Source organism: Oncorhynchus kisutch, unplaced genomic scaffold (assembly GCF_002021735.2).
Source record: "Oncorhynchus kisutch isolate 150728-3 unplaced genomic scaffold, Okis_V2 Okis09a-Okis19a_hom, whole genome shotgun sequence".
NCBI lineage: Eukaryota > Metazoa > Chordata > Actinopteri > Salmoniformes > Salmonidae > Oncorhynchus > Oncorhynchus kisutch.
In genome coordinates this window covers 12544553-12559721 of record NW_022261985.1, presented here as the reverse complement: position 1 = coordinate 12559721, position 15169 = coordinate 12544553, and the positions used below count along the sequence as shown (strand labels likewise).

The following is a 15169-nucleotide window of genomic DNA, read 5'->3' as shown; positions in this document are numbered from 1 at the left end:
GTATTTGCCAATGGCAAGCATACCCATACCATGATGCAGACACCACCAGGTTTAAAGACAAGGAAGCCGTTGTTAACCTCTATTATTTCACACAGTGAGTCAAAGTCACTTATTATGTGATTTGTTGAAATACATTTTACTCCTGAACTAATTTTATGTTTGCCTAAACAAAGTGGCTGAATACTTATGCAAACGATTATATTTTAGTTATGCATTTATTTTTCTTCCACTTTGACATTGCAGAGTATTTGGTGTAAATTATTGACGAAAAAAATGACGATTCCATTTTAATTCCTATTTGTAAAACATTAAAATGTAAAATAATCCAAAAGGGGTCTGAATACTTTTGCAAAAACACTGTCGGTGCGTTCACATGGTCTAGTGGTATAACTGGTTCTATACAGGTGAGTGTTCACCTGGTCTAGTGGTATAACTGGTTCTATACAGGTCTAGTGGTATAACTGGTTCTATACAGGTCTAGTGGTATAACTGGTTCTATAGAGGTGCGTGTTCACCTGGTCTAGTGGTATAACTGGTTCTATACAGGCCTAGTGGTATAACTGGTTCTATACAGGTCTAGTGGTATAACTGGTTCTGTAGAGGTGAGTGTTCACCTGGTCTAGTGGTATAACTGGTTCTGTAGAGGTGAGTGTTCACATGGTCTAGTAGTATAACTGGTTCTATACAGATCTAGTGGTATAACTGGTTCTGTAGAGGTGAGTGTTCACCTGGTCTAGTGGTATAACTGGTTCTGTAGAGGTGAGTGTTCACATGGTCTAGTGGTATAACTGGTTCTATACAGGTCTAGTGGTATAACTGGTTCTGTAGAGGTGAGTGTTCACCTGGTCTAGTGGTATAACTGGTTCTATACAGGTGAGTGTTCACCTGGTCTAGTGAAATAACTGGTTCTATACAGGTGAGTGTTCACCTGGTCTAGTGGTATAACTGGTTCTGTAGAGGTGAGTGTTCACCTGGTCTAGTGGTATAACAGGTTCTATACAGGTGAGTGTTCACCTGGTCTAGTGGTATAACTGGTTCTATACAGGTGAGTGTTCACCTGGTCTAATGCTATAACTGGTTCTATACAGGTGAGTGTTCACCTGGTCTAGTGGTATAACTGGTTCTATACAGGTGAGTGTTCACCTGGTCTAGTAGTATAACTGGTTCTATACAGGTGAGTGTTCACCTGGTCTAGTAGTATAACTGGTTCTATACAGGTGAGTGTTCACCTGGTCTAGTGGTATAACTGGTTCTGTAGAGGTGAGTGTTCACCTGGTCTAGTGGTATAACTGGTTCTGTAGAGGTGAGTGTTTACCTGGTCTAATGGTATAACTGGTTCTATACAGGTGAGTGTTCACCTGGTCTAGTGGTATAACTGGTTCTATACAGGTGAGTGTTCACCTGGTCTAGTAGTATAACTGGTTCTATACAGGTGAGTGTTCACCTGGTCTAGTGGTATAACTGGTTCTATACAGGTGAGTGTTCACCTGGTCTAGTGGTATAACTGGTTCTATACAGGTGAGTGTTCACCTGGTCTAGTAGTATAACTGGTTCTATACAGGTGAGTGTTCACCTGGTCTAGTAGTATAACTGGTTCTATACAGGTGAGTGTTCACCTGGTCTAGTAGTATAACTGGTTCTATACAGGTGAGTGTTCACCTGGTCTAGTGGTATAACTGGTTCTATACAGGTGAGTGTTCACCTGGTCTAGTGGTATAACTGGTTCTATACAGATGAGTGTTCACCTGGTCTAGTAGTATAACTGGTTCAGTATAGGTGAGTGTTCACCTGGTCTAGTGGTATAACTGGTTCTATACAGGTCAGTGTTCACCTGGTCTAGTAGTATAACTGGTTCAGTATAGGTGAGTGTTCACCTGGTCTAGTGGTATAACTGGTTCTATACAGGTGAGTGTTCACCTGGTCTAGTGGTATAACTGGTTCTATACAGGTGAGTGTTCACCTGGTCTAGTAGTGTAACTGGTTATATACAGGTGAGTGTTCACCTGGTCTAGTAGTATAACTGGTTCTATACAGGTGAGTGTTCACCTGGTCTAGTAGTATAACTGGTTCTATACAGGTCAGTGTTCACCTGGTCTAGTAGTATAACTGGTTCTGTAGAGGTGAGTGTTCACCTGGTCTAGTGGTATAACTAGTTCTATACAGGTGAGTGTTCACCTGGTCTAGTAGTATAACTGGTTCTGTAGAGGTGAGTGTTCACCTGGTCTAGTGGTATAACTAGTTCTATACAGGTGAGTGTTCACCTGGTCTAGTAGTATAACTGGTTCTGTAGAGGTGAGTGTTCACCTGGTCTAGTAGTATAACTGGTTCTATACAGGTGAGTGTTCACCTGGTCTAGTGGTATAACTGGTTCTACTGAGTTAGAGGAAGCAGACGTACCTACATGAAAATCTAAAACACTCCACTTTACAATTTAATGAAGAAATCGAAGCATATATACTTGCCGGTTGATTCAGTTCACCGAATAGATGCACAACTACTTTACATTCCACGTGGCAACTTGTATTGCAACTTGCAGGTTTGTTAATACATGAATGACTGAGGAAACAGAATATAGAACCTAGTAAAATCTCTTCATTAGTATTCACATGATGTCTAATGGAAACCTCTTGGTGTTCAGACCTGTAGTGTTCTTCAGATTCCCTTTCCTGACATCTGATGTGGTAGTATTCTACTGTACAATTGTTCTGCCCACCAGCTAACTGGTTGAACATGTTTCCTGGTCCCAGAGGATCCCTCTGTTTGCTGGCATATCAAATCTCTGTCCCAAATGACCCATAGGGCTTTGGTCAAAAGTAGTGCACTATATAGGGAATAGGGACCCATTTGGGACATGCCCTCTGGTCAAAAGTAGTGCACTATATAGGGAATAGGGACCCATTTGGGATGCGGACCCTGGTCATAAGTAGTGCACTATATAGGGAATAGAGTCCCATTTGGGATGCGGACCCTGGTCAAAAGTAGTGCACTATATAGGGAATAGGGTCCCATTTGGGACATGCCCTCTGGTCAAAAGTAGTGCACTATATAGGGAATAGGTTGCTATGTGATACATTTTCTCTGGTGAAGTCAATAGTGGAGAATAGTGTATTTTATACAACTTTACTGTGACAACAATTCAAGTCTTTCTAGAAGGATCATGGCCAGTTTATTCAGTATACCAGCAAGCGAAGGGGATGGAAGTTAAAACTAAAGTAGAACGAAGTACTTTCCTAAGAAATGTGTTCTGCTTTTTCTTACACCATCACAACCTTCTGTAATCTGTATGCCTGAATATTCAGAAAGGAATCATTCACTGAGCGAGCAACCCACAATTAAATATGATTATTTTGTTTGTTTTACATTCAGAATAATAAACAGTATAAGAACAAAAACAGCATTAAGTCCAAAACACAGCCAGTTCCAAAATGCTAAAAAACAAAATGGCACAGGTTATAATATAATATTATCTCCAGGGGTTAAACTTAGACGGCAGGGGTTAATGTTTCACAATCACTGGAAGGATCTACAGCAGGGTTGGCTATCAGAGATGGAGGACAAATCAGTTTTCAATTCATGGAGGTGAATCGATAAATATCCATTTTCTTTTCTATGAGGATTTTATAAATAATTACAAGAACATGTTACTGGATTGAGAACTGAATCGATCCCAAGTCACCCTGTGAGCCAAGCAGCTGATCACCTAAATCGGGGGGCCGAGTCCCAAACCACACAATATTCCCTTCACGGTGCACTACGTTTATACAGGGCCCTGGTCAAAACATAGTGCACTAAACTAGGTAATAGTGTGTAGTGCACTAAATGAGGGAATAGAAGGTCAGTTTTTCTTCATGGAGTCCAGCATGCGGAGGATGTGCAGGAAGAGGTTAACGATGTCCAGGTACAGGTTAATGGAGGCCAGGACGTGCTCCTCAGGGGACAGCTGGTGCATCAGGAGGTGGGTGTCGTAGATGATGAAGCCACAGAACAACAGAGCTCCCGCACCAGCAAACAACAGCTCCACTGTGTCGTTCTGGAAGAAGAGCTGGGGGGGAGGGGAGAAGACGAGGAGGAGAGAGAGGAGACTCAGATTAAACTGTGGATAGATGGATTGACTGACGGATGGATTAAGGATGTCTGAATGGACGGATGATAGATGGATGACTGATTGACGGATAGATTAAGGATGTCTGAATGGACGGATGATAGATAGATTGACTGACGGATAGATTAAGGATGTCTGAATGGAAGGATGATAGATGGATGACTGATTGACGGATAGGTTAAGGAGAAGAGAGAGGAGAATAGGAGGAGGAGGGAGAGGAGACTCAGATTAAACAGTGGATAGATGGATTGATTGACTGACGGATAGATTAAGGATGTCTGAATGGACGGATGATAGATGGATGACTGACTGACAAGGCATTAATGAGGAATGACTACTTATAAGAAAAAGAATGCAAAATTAAGAGATAATGGATGTTGAAAAGAGTGGTAATGACCTACCTCTACTGTAGTAACCACCTCTACTGTAGTAACCACTACCTGAAACCACCTCTACTGTAGTAACCACTGCCTGAAACCACCTCTACTGTAGTAACCACTACCTGAAACCACCTCTACTGTAGTAACCACTGCCTGAAACCACCTCTACTGTAGTAACCACCTCTACTGTAGTAACCACTACCTGAAACCACCTCTACTGTAGTAACCACTGCCTGAAACCACCTCTACTGTAGTAACCACCTCTACTGTAGTAACCACCACCTGAAACCACCTCTACTGTAGTAACCACCACCTGAAACCACCTCTACTGTAGTATCCACCTCTACTGTAGTAACCACTACCTGAAACCACCTCTACTGTAGTAACCACTACCTGAAACCACCTCTACTGTAGTAACCACTACCTGAAACCACCTCTACTGTAGTAACCACCTCTACTGTAGTAACCACCTCTACTGTAGTAACCACCTCTACTGTAGTAACCACCTCTACTGTAGTAACCACTACCTGAAACCACCTCTACTGTAGTAACCACTACCTGAAGGAAAACTGAATTTTAACAGGTAACAGAAACTGTAAAAAGGACGAAACTCACCTTCATGAAACCAGCGATGATCAGGATCCACAGGCCGGAGAACAGTCTGGAACACAGTGAAGATTCAGATTCTGTTCAACCAGCAGGTACCTAATACACTCTGTCTGTAGTTGACAACCATACAGTTGTGGGTGAAGCTTTATCAAGGAGCGGTGTTAGTGGCTCCTGTGGACGTTGTCATCAAGACAGCACTAACAAACCTGAGACCATACTTAGTGTTTAGAAATAACCTCTAAAAACACATTGGTAATATCTGTAACAGCTATAATAAATAGGTAATATATCTGTAGCAGCTATAATAAATAGGTAATATATCTGTAGCAGCTATAATAAATAGGTAATATATCTGTAACAGCTATAATAAATAGGTAATATATCTGTAACAGCTATAATAAATAGGTAATATATCTGTAACAGCTATAATAAATAGGTAATATATCTGTAGCAGCTATAATAAATAGGTAATATATCTGTAGCAGTGAGCAGCTAACAGGTAGGTTTGCATCCAAAATGGAGCCCTGACCCTATTCCCTACATAGTGCACTACTGTTGAAAAAGAGGGTGCTATTTTCAGATGAGAGGAGTTTAAGGCCTCTTACCCAGCTCCCAGTTTACTGAAGTCTCTCTTAGACTGGAAGGTGTAGGCAGTCAGCCCAAGGAACACAGCTGCTGTGAGGAAGAAGGCCTGGAGCACGATGGAATACTCATAGAAGGTCACTACAGAGACAACAACACAAACACATGCCTGGTTCACAATGTATAGGAGGGAACAAACAATGAGGACTGCTTCTGAAATTTAAACGTATTTCCTATAAAGGGCACTAATTAGTGCACCCTATTCCCTATAAAGGGCACTAATTAGTGCACCCTATTCCCTACAAAGGGCACTAATTAGTGCACCCTATTCCCTATAAAGGGCACTAATTAGTGCACCCTATTCCCTATAAAGGGCACTAATTAGTGCACCTTATTCCCTATATAGTGAATAGGATGCCATGTCAGATGCAGGCAGGGAGTGAAGCCGGTGGCGTTACTATGGAAACACAGTAGGGGGGAGTCGATATTTCCTGAGGGGAATAATAAACTATGAATAATCATATTACTAATGAGGTCACAGGTGTCTCACAGTAGATTAACTCATTGATTATTTATTGAGACGTGAATATAATTTATATAGAAGCGGTGGATATTTTGAATTAAAAAGAAAAAACGTCTCAAAAGATGAATCAGCATCAAGCAAAAGGGCAGAACTCACCTGCAGTAGCAACAGAGACCGACTCCAACAGAGTCTGAAAGGGCAGAACTCACCTGCGGTAGCAACAGAGACCGACTCCAACAGAGTCTGAAAGGGCAGAACTCACCTGCGGTAGCAACAGAGACCGACTCCAACAGAGTCTGAAAGGGCAGAACTCACCTGCGGTAGCAACAGAGACCGCCTCCAACAGAGTCTGAAAGGGCAGAACTCACCTGCGGTAGCAACAGAGACCGACTCCAACAGAGTCTGAAAGGGCAGAACTCACCTGCGGTAGCAACAGAGACCGACTCCAACAGAGTCTGAAAGGGCAGAACTCACCTGCGGTAGCAACAGAGACCGACTCCAACAGAGTCTGAAAGGGCAGAACTCACCTGCGGTAGCAACAGAGACCGACTCCAACAGAGTCTGAAAGGGCAGAACTCACCTGCGGTAGCAACAGAGACCGACTCCAACAGAGTCTGAAAGGGCAGAACTCACCTGCGGTAGCAACAGAGACCGGCTCCAACAGAGTCTGAAAGGGCAGAACTCACCTGCAGTAGCAACAGAGACCGACTCCAACAGAGTCTGAAAGGGCAGAACTCACCTGCGGTAGCAACAGAGACCGACTCCAACAGAGTCTGAAAGGGCAGAACTCACCTGCGGTAGCAACAGAGACCGACTCCAACAGAGTCTGAAAGGGCAGAACTCACCTGCGGTAGCAACAGAGACCGACTCCAACAGAGTCTGAAAGGGCAGAACTCACCTGCGGTAGCAACAGAGACCGACTCCAACAGAGTCTGAAAGGGCAGAACTCACCTGCAGTAGCAACAGAGACCGACTCCAACAGAGTCTGAAAGGGCAGAACTCACCTGCGGTAGCAACAGAGACCGACTCCAACAGAGTCTGAAAGGGCAGAACTCACCTGCGGTAGCAACAGAGACCGACTCCAACAGAGTCTGAAAGGGCAGAACTCACCTGCGGTAGCAACAGAGACCGACTCCAACAGAGTCTGAAAGGGCAGAACTCACCTGCGGTAGCAACAGAGACCGACTCCAACAGAGTCTGAAAGGGCAGAACTCACCTGCGGTAGCAACAGAGACCGACTCCAACAGAGTCTGAAAGGGCAGAACTCACCTGCGGTAGCAACAGAGACCGCCTCCAACAGAGTCTGAAAGGGCAGAACTCACCTGCAGTAGCAACAGAGACCGACTCCAACAGAGTCTGAAAGGGCAGAACTCACCTGCAGTAGCAACAGAGACAGACTCCAACAGAGTCTGAAAGGGCAGAACTCACCTGCAGTACCAACAGAGTCTGAAAGGGCAGAACTCACCTGCGGTAGCAACAGAGACCGACTCCAACAGAGTCTGAAAGGGCAGAACTCACCTGCAGTAGCAACAGAGACAGACTCCAACAGAGTCTGAAAGGGCAGAACTCACCTGCAGTACCAACAGAGTCTGAAAGGGCAGAACTCACCTGCGGTAGCAACAGAGACCGACTCCAACAGAGTCTGAAAGGGCAGAACTCACCTGCAGTACCAACAGAGTCTGAAAGGGCAGAACTCACCTGCGGTAGCAACAGAGACCGACTCCAACAGAGTCTGAAAGGGCAGAACTCACCTGCAGTAGCAACAGAGACAGACTCCAACAGAGTCTGAAAGGGCAGAACTCACCTGCAGTACCAACAGAGTCTGAAAGGGCAGAACTCACCTGCGGTAGCAACAGAGACCGACTCCAACAGAGTCTGAAAGGGCAGAACTCACCTGCGGTAGCAACAGAGACCGACTCCAACAGAGTCTGAAAGGGCAGAACTCACCTGCAGTAGCAACAGAGACCGACTCCAACAGAGTCTGAAAGGGCAGAACTCACCTGCGGTAGCAACAGAGACCGACTCCAACAGAGTCTGAAAGGGCAGAACTCACCTGCGGTAGCAACAGAGACCGACTCCAACAGAGTCTGAAAGGGCAGAACTCACCTGCAGTAGCAACAGAGACCGACTCCAACAGAGTCTGAAAGGGCAGAACTCACCTGCGGTAGCAACAGAGACCGACTCCAACAGAGTCTGAAAGGGCAGAACTCACCTGCGGTAGCAACAGAGACCGACTCCAACAGAGTCTGAAAGGGCAGAACTCACCTGCGGTAGCAACAGAGACCGACTCCAACAGAGTCTGAAAGGGCAGAACTCACCTGCGGTAGCAACAGAGACCGACTCCAACAGAGTCTGAAAGGGCAGAACTCACCTGCAGTAGCAACAGAGACCGACTCCAACAGAGTCTGAAAGGGCAGAACTCACCTGCAGTAGCAACAGAGACAGACTCCAACAGAGTCTGAAAGGGCAGAACTCACCTGCAGTAGCAACAGAGACCGACTCCAACAGAGTCTGAAAGGGCAGAACTCACCTGCAGTACCAACAGAGTCTGAAAGGGCAGAACTCACCTGCGGTAGCAACAGAGACCGACTCCAACAGAGTCTGAAAGGGCAGAACTCACCTGCGGTAGCAACAGAGACCGACTCCAACAGAGTCTGAAAGAGAGAAAGAAAACAATGTTAGCTTAAACAAACTCATTACATTGTGCACTACTTTTAACCAGGGCCACTATTCCCTATATAGTGCACTACTTTCGACCAGAACCCTATGGGCCCTGGTCAAAAGTAGTGCACTATATAGGGAATAGGGTGCCATTTGGGACACATTCTGTGCAAACCAGAACTTACGAATGCGGCAAGCAGGTACAGGTTAATGGGGTGTTGATGTCTGTAGAAGGCCAGGGCAATGATCAACACCAGGGAGCCAATGGCTGACACCAACACAACCGCTGGACTGGAGGGGGTACAGAACCAATGAGAGAGTCAGAACCAAGCCAACCAGGAAGCGTGTTGGGACAGATTATACTATTGCACATCTGGTTGGACTCTTGTCCCTTGCATACTCCATTGAAAGTCCCATGAGGAGTTGACAACACGGCAGAAACAGACTGACACCCAGGCTGGAGAGATTAGTATAATAGTCATTTGATGTCATCGGGTAGCCAAAATACAAGTCTCCTTACAGTATATAAATACATGCACAATGCTGGTGTATAGGGCTATTTGGGGGGTGGAGGATTGGCGTACATTCACCCCCCCCCCCCCAATAATAATTAATGTACGCCTATTTTAACTTTTTTGGGGGGCGTTATTTATTTTCTTTTTGTGATGGTCTTCATCCATTACCATTACAGCCTTACTGGAGGACGCATTCATCTATCTGAATGTACTAATATCTATCATACCAATATCATTACCGTTACATCCCTAGTGGAGTACGCATTCAACTATCTGAATGTACTAATATCTATCATAACAATATCATTACCCAGGTGGGTATCATTTACTAATATCTATCATAACAATATCATTACCCACGTGGGTATCATTTACTAATATCATACCAATATCATTACCTACCCAGGTGGGTATCATTTACTAATATCTATCATACCAATATCATTACCCATGTAATAATTTGTGTTATGTTCCAACAGGAATCTGATCCAAAAACTTTGTAAAGTACAAGGATGCCAAACAAACAACGCATAAAAAGTATCATGATCAATTCCCCTAGCTAACTAGCTGCCGAATAGGCATCAACTCACCACGCAGCTTATTCTTCATGTTTGTCCATAGGCTACCAGAGAGAGGACAGATATTTTTTCGGAATAAACGTGGCGAGTGAAAAACTTAATGAAATAGCCCACCCTCTCTACCCGGTATCTTATTCTGCCGCTATACAACTGTCTATGCGTTGTTTGTTGGCAGCCTTGTTATTTACGATTTTTTGGGGGAACAGATTCCTGTTGGAACGTTCCACAAATTAAACCCACCCTCATTACCCTTCTACCACAGTGTTTCCCAGATATGCCCATTGAATTACGCAGGCCTACTAATAGTTCACAATTTACCTTGAATGGACAAAGTCCTTGATAGTGTCACAGTACATGAAGAGAGCAGAGGTAGCCGTGGTCAGGATGATCTGAAGAGAAAGGATGGTGTATACCTTGCGCAGGAAATCTTTCCCGGGGAGAGAGAATAAATAGATAAGACAGCTAAGTAGGCTTATTGAAATCATGATTTATTTAGTTACATTCCATAGCAGTAGATGTATTTGATTCTGTCATTTAGTTAGTTGCCACCACGATAAATGTCACATCGTTTATTTCATTTGGCAAGGCATGATCTAGACATATTGAAAATATTGCTAGTTAGCTTGCGTGTTAGCAACCATCATCAGCTAGGCTAGCTAGGTAAATAAACTACAACGGGTCTTCTCTTACCCATCCGGATTTGCACACTCGCTGTCGCAACATTTGTTCCATAGTTGAAATCATCTTCAATAGAAGACCTAGGGTATTTTTCAGGTGTAGTCATCTTGATCCAGCTTTAATTCAGACTAAAATACTGTCTTGATGTTTTCTGTTTTGGGGCCCTTGCACAGCTGTTCCGGTTGACGTGCGTAAGTTCACTCCACTTCCGGCTTGGTTTGTAAACGTTCGTCATGTGACATGGCTCGTGATTTCTGTGAAACCTGCAATAGCGCAACACACCACTAACTGTTGATAAAGGGTCATTTTTTTTCCAGGGAACTATTAGAGCGGTTGAGTAGACAATGCTCAACTTTATGCCAAAATTCAAAACAAAAACCCTAATTAAAAGAGGTATGTGTATGTGTATTATACATTTGGGGTCCCGAGTGGCGCATCAGTCGTAATGCACTGCAACTCAATGCAAGAGGCGTCACAACAGTCCCTGGTTCGATTCGAGGCTGTATCACATCCCATAGGGCTGCGCACAATTGACCCAGCGTCGTCCGGGTTTGGCCGGGGTAGGCCATCATTGTAAATAAGAATTTGTTCTTAACTGACTTGCCTAGTTAAATAAAAGTTAAATAAATACAAATACAATTAGATCAATGGAGACACAAAATATTGAAATGGCCAAACATCTATTCTATTCTATATTTTTTTATTCTCAAAATGGATGCAAAGGTGAAATAACATGATCAAATCCAATTTCAAATCAAATGTATTTATATAGCCCTTCTTACATCAGCTGATATCTCAAAGTGCTGTACAGAAACCCAGCCTAAAACCCCAAACAGCAAGCAAAGCAGGTGTAGAAGCACGGTGGCTAGGAAAAACTCCCTAAAAAGGCCAAAACCTAGGAAGAAGCCTAGAGAGGAACCAGGCTATGTGGGGTGGCCAGTCCTCTTCTGGCTGTGCTGGGTGGAGATTATAACAGAACATGGCCAAGATGTTCAAATGTTCATAAATGACCAGCATGGTCAAATAATAATATCTCATGACATACATCGAAATTGCTATTAAGGTAACTCACCTGGATTTCAGGTTATTTCCAGACCATAGTCCTCCCCAATAAACTATTTAACCTGTGCGGCTTTCTTTAGCCTAACAACAGAAATCTACCATTTTTGATTGGCTTTTAAAAACAAGGAGGCGGTCCTGGAGAGCATTGATACCACAGTCTATTACAATTACTTTCAGTTAGGTTATTTCCACAGCCAGGCAAAGGCAGACGGATCTTTCCATTCTCTATTTTATTTGAGGACGAATCATTCCGAATTACACCAAATATGAAGTCTATTCTGTCAATCGTTGTACTTGGGCTCATTTACAGCGCTGTGGAGGCCAAAGAATGTAAGTATCTTGTTTTATAAAGTCAACGCAACGTTTGGAAATGCACGTCTTTATCGATTTCTTACCATCAGTTTGTTTGTACGCTGTTTATATTGTAGTTTGACGTTTTTTTTTACTAGGATATTTATTTAAATACCAAACGTATAACTTTTTTGTAGTTTTTTTGGTTTGTTTATTAAGTACTGTTTCTTGTAAACCCTACATTGTCATGTCATGTGGGAGGAAGGACACCACAACCTCGAGCCCTAGCTAAATAATTTGCATGAACCTTTTGCCATTTTTGCTAGATAATCATTATTTCTACATCCTAATCATTGAATTTTAATCGTCAACTATTTGCTGACATGCCTGTAAATTGATGTGAGAAGTGTGATGTCACATAATGTAAACCTAATGTAACGTTTTTAACCTGATAAAAAATATAACGTTAAGTGATTGTTTCAGTGGATAGGTTATATTATAGCCTACCTGGTATAGCCCAACATTGACATGACGCCACATTTAGTTATGGCTGGTAATCCCCTCCAGATTTTACTTTCACTTTTAATGAAATGGCTGCTGTCTTTGGCAGCCAGTATTGGCTCGAGCCATAATAAATGTCTGATAACTCACAGACCTTTGTCCCCAAGTGTACTTTACTTTTAAATAACTTTGATAAAATGTATAGCCTTATGTAACGGATGTGAAACGGCTAGTTTAGTTAGCGGTGCGCGCTAAATAGCGTTTCAATCGGTAACGTCACTTGCTCTGAGACCTTGAAGTAGTAGTTCCCCCTTTGCTCTGCAAGGGCCGCGGCTTTTGTGGAGCGATGGGTAACGATGCTTCGTGGGTGACTATTGATGTGTGCAGAGGGTCCCTGGTTCGCGCCCGGGTATGGGCGAGGGGACGGTCTAAAGTTATACTGTTAAACCTACCTGTGTGAAATGTAAAGGAATATATTTATGTATTCCAATACCTGCAAATGGAATAATAATACTTGTAACTAATGAAAACCTATGAATCTCCCTATGGCGGTTTCTTTTCGCATTTCTACCAGCTCACCCCAAGGTGCAGGTGTACAGCCGTAACCCTGGCAACTTTGGCGATAAGAACACCCTGATCTGTCACGTGAGTGGCTTCCACCCCCCTGACATCAGCATCCAGCTCCTGAAGAACGGCGTGGAGATCCCCGACGCCAAGCAGACAGACCTGGCCTTCGAACAGGGATGGCAGTTCCACCTCACCAAGAGTGTTGGATTCACACCAGCCAGCGGAGAGGAGTACACCTGCAGAGTCCGTCACCTGAAGAATCTGAAGACCTACACCTGGGGTGAGTTACTAGTGTAGTTAGAGGAGTACACCTGGGGTGAGTTACTAGTGTAGTTAGAGTAGTACACCTGGGGTGAGTTACTAGTGTAGTTAGAGTAGTACACCTGGGGTGAGTTACTAGTGTAGTTAGAGGAGTACACCTGGGGTGAGTTACTAGTGTAGTTAGTAGTTAGAGGAGTACACCTGGGGTGAGTTACTAGTGTAGTTAGAGGAGTACACCTGGGGTGAGTTACTAGTGTAGTTAGTAGTTAGAGGAGTATACCTGGGGTGAGTTACTGATTTAGTTAGTAGTTAGAGGAGTATACCTGGGGTGAGTTACTGATTTAGTTAGAGGAGTACACCTGGGGTGAGTTACTAGTGTAGTTAGAGGAGTACACCTGGGGTGAGTTACTAGTGTAGTTAGTAGTTAGAGGAGTACACCTGGGGTGAGTTACTAGTGTAGTTAGTAGTTAGAGGAGTATACCTGGGGTGAGTTACTGATTTAGTTAGTAGTTATAGGAGTATACCTGGGGTGAGTTACTGATTTAGTTAGAGGAGTACACCTGACTGGCCTATCCTCTCACATCTCCACAAGTGTCTAGGGAGGAAGTACAGGGCCTTTTTTCTGGACAGGGCCCTGGAAAGCTAGGTTCATTATGTGGTCATTGATTTAGATACCAATTGATGAGTCATTAGTTACAGTAAGAGACTGATTTCATGTAGACATGTAGTTTGTGGAAGTCTGTAAAACAATGACAATGTTGTCTGTGTTGTTGTTTTCTCCAGAGGCAGATATGTAAGGATCTGGAGCAGGACATAATGGTAGGTATTCAGATTAATAAATTTATATTTATTTGTTAAAACTGTATCTAATTACATGAACTGTAGCTAACTAGATCTTTACCCTTCTTTCTTTAACAGGCGGCCATTCCATCTGTGGTTGTCTAATCCGTGCCAGCCTTTCACTAGAGCTGAGATGACAAACTGGGGCTTTTGTTTTTGTTTTTTTGGTACCACTTTGTTGCCATGGTGCCAGTTTCAAGGGTTTTGAATTGACAATCATTACTAAAACACTTACACACAAAATTGTTACGATTTTTTTGGGGGGGGGCAAGCTATTTTTAATTGACAAATGGCACAGCTTCTGATGAACATCCTCAAAGTCACTTCTTTCAAAACAATAAAGGCTTTTATCAAGTATTTTATTTTTAGATAAAATTTAAAAAAAACTTTAATTTCCTTGAAATTGGTACCATTAGATTTGACCACTTTTTCTCATAAATAAACAATAAATAAACAAACTCCATAACTTGCACTATTTGACTGTGGTTTTAGCTATAAGCAACAGTGTAATATAAAGAATGATATTTGATCAGCATTTTAATTTTTAAAGCCCAAATTATTTTCGAGGAAGCCCATGTGATATGTATTTGTGTGACCTGTAAATATCAACGTTCATTTTTAGTTTTGAAGTCATTTATCAATATAACATCTCATCTTCTGTCTATCCTTCAACATTCCTGTAACGGACCCAATTATCAACAGTAAAACAAAATGGGGTCTTTTTACAGGCACATTTTTGCCAAGTAGAGAACTGTATTTTCATTACTTTAAAAAGAAGAAGATATATTCTGTCTTTCCGGTGTATTATACAACACTTTTCTGTTCAGTTTGATTAAATAAATAAATGGTAAACTATTGACATTGGACAACTATTTGACTAAATATTTTTAATTAAAAAAATAAAATAATTGGGACCAAAAAATTTCACTTTTTATGATATTTCTTGATTATTTTATTTTTTTATTTCACCTTTATTTAACCAGGTAGGCTAGTTGAGAACACCTTTATTTAACCAGGTA

General features: G+C 42.8%; 2 protein-coding genes across 4 annotated transcripts; one reads left to right on the top strand and one right to left on the bottom strand.

The window, feature by feature from the left end:
• Positions 1–3212: 3212 nt before the first annotated feature.
• Positions 3213–10838, bottom strand: LOC116360553 (protein lifeguard 4-like). 2 transcript variants are annotated; one of them, XM_031815305.1, is made up of 7 exons: positions 10641–10838; positions 10269–10377; positions 9043–9148; positions 8817–8850; positions 5697–5814; positions 5098–5143; positions 3213–4042 (listed from the first exon to the last, which is right to left on the bottom strand). In XM_031815305.1, exons 1-7 carry the CDS (start codon positions 10732–10734, stop codon positions 3836–3838), a joined length of 714 nt encoding a protein of 237 aa, XP_031671165.1. In that variant the 5' UTR covers positions 10735–10838; the 3' UTR covers positions 3213–3835. The 2 variants fall into 2 exon arrangements, with proteins under 2 accessions (XP_031671165.1, XP_031671166.1); XM_031815306.1 differs by lacking the exon at positions 8817–8850 and adding an exon at positions 8674–8707.
• On the top strand, positions 10349–15014 carry LOC116360554 (beta-2-microglobulin-like). 2 transcript variants are annotated; one of them, XM_031815307.1, is made up of 4 exons: positions 10349–12020; positions 13057–13329; positions 14094–14129; positions 14229–15014. In XM_031815307.1, the coding sequence occupies exons 1-3, from the start codon at positions 11957–11959 to the stop codon at positions 14105–14107; spliced, it is 351 nt and encodes a 116-aa protein (XP_031671167.1). In that variant the 5' UTR covers positions 10349–11956; the 3' UTR covers positions 14108–14129; positions 14229–15014. The 2 variants fall into 2 exon arrangements, with proteins under 2 accessions (XP_031671167.1, XP_031671168.1); XM_031815308.1 differs by lacking the exon at positions 14229–15014 and having other exon boundaries at positions 11857–12020; positions 14094–14130.
• Positions 15015–15169: the final 155 nt, after the last annotated feature.

Bases quoted from the DNA above. Each gene is read 5' to 3' on its own strand.
- LOC116360553 (XM_031815305.1), bottom strand. From the start codon at position 10,734: ATGACTACACCTGAAAAATACCCTAGGTCTTCTATTGAAGATGATTTC. The intron at 10,378-10,640 runs GTAAGAGAAGAC...TCCCCGGGAAAG, and splicing joins GAGTGTGCAAATCCGGATGG to ATTTCCTGCGCAAGGTATAC. The intron at 4,043-5,097 runs GTGAGTTTCGTC...CCTCCCCCCCAG, and splicing joins TCATCGCTGGTTTCATGAAG to CTCTTCTTCCAGAACGACAC.
- LOC116360554 (XM_031815307.1), top strand. From the start codon at position 11,957: ATGAAGTCTATTCTGTCAATCGTTGTACTTGGGCTCATTTACAGCGCT. The intron at 12,021-13,056 runs GTAAGTATCTTG...CATTTCTACCAG, and splicing joins CGCTGTGGAGGCCAAAGAAT to CTCACCCCAAGGTGCAGGTG.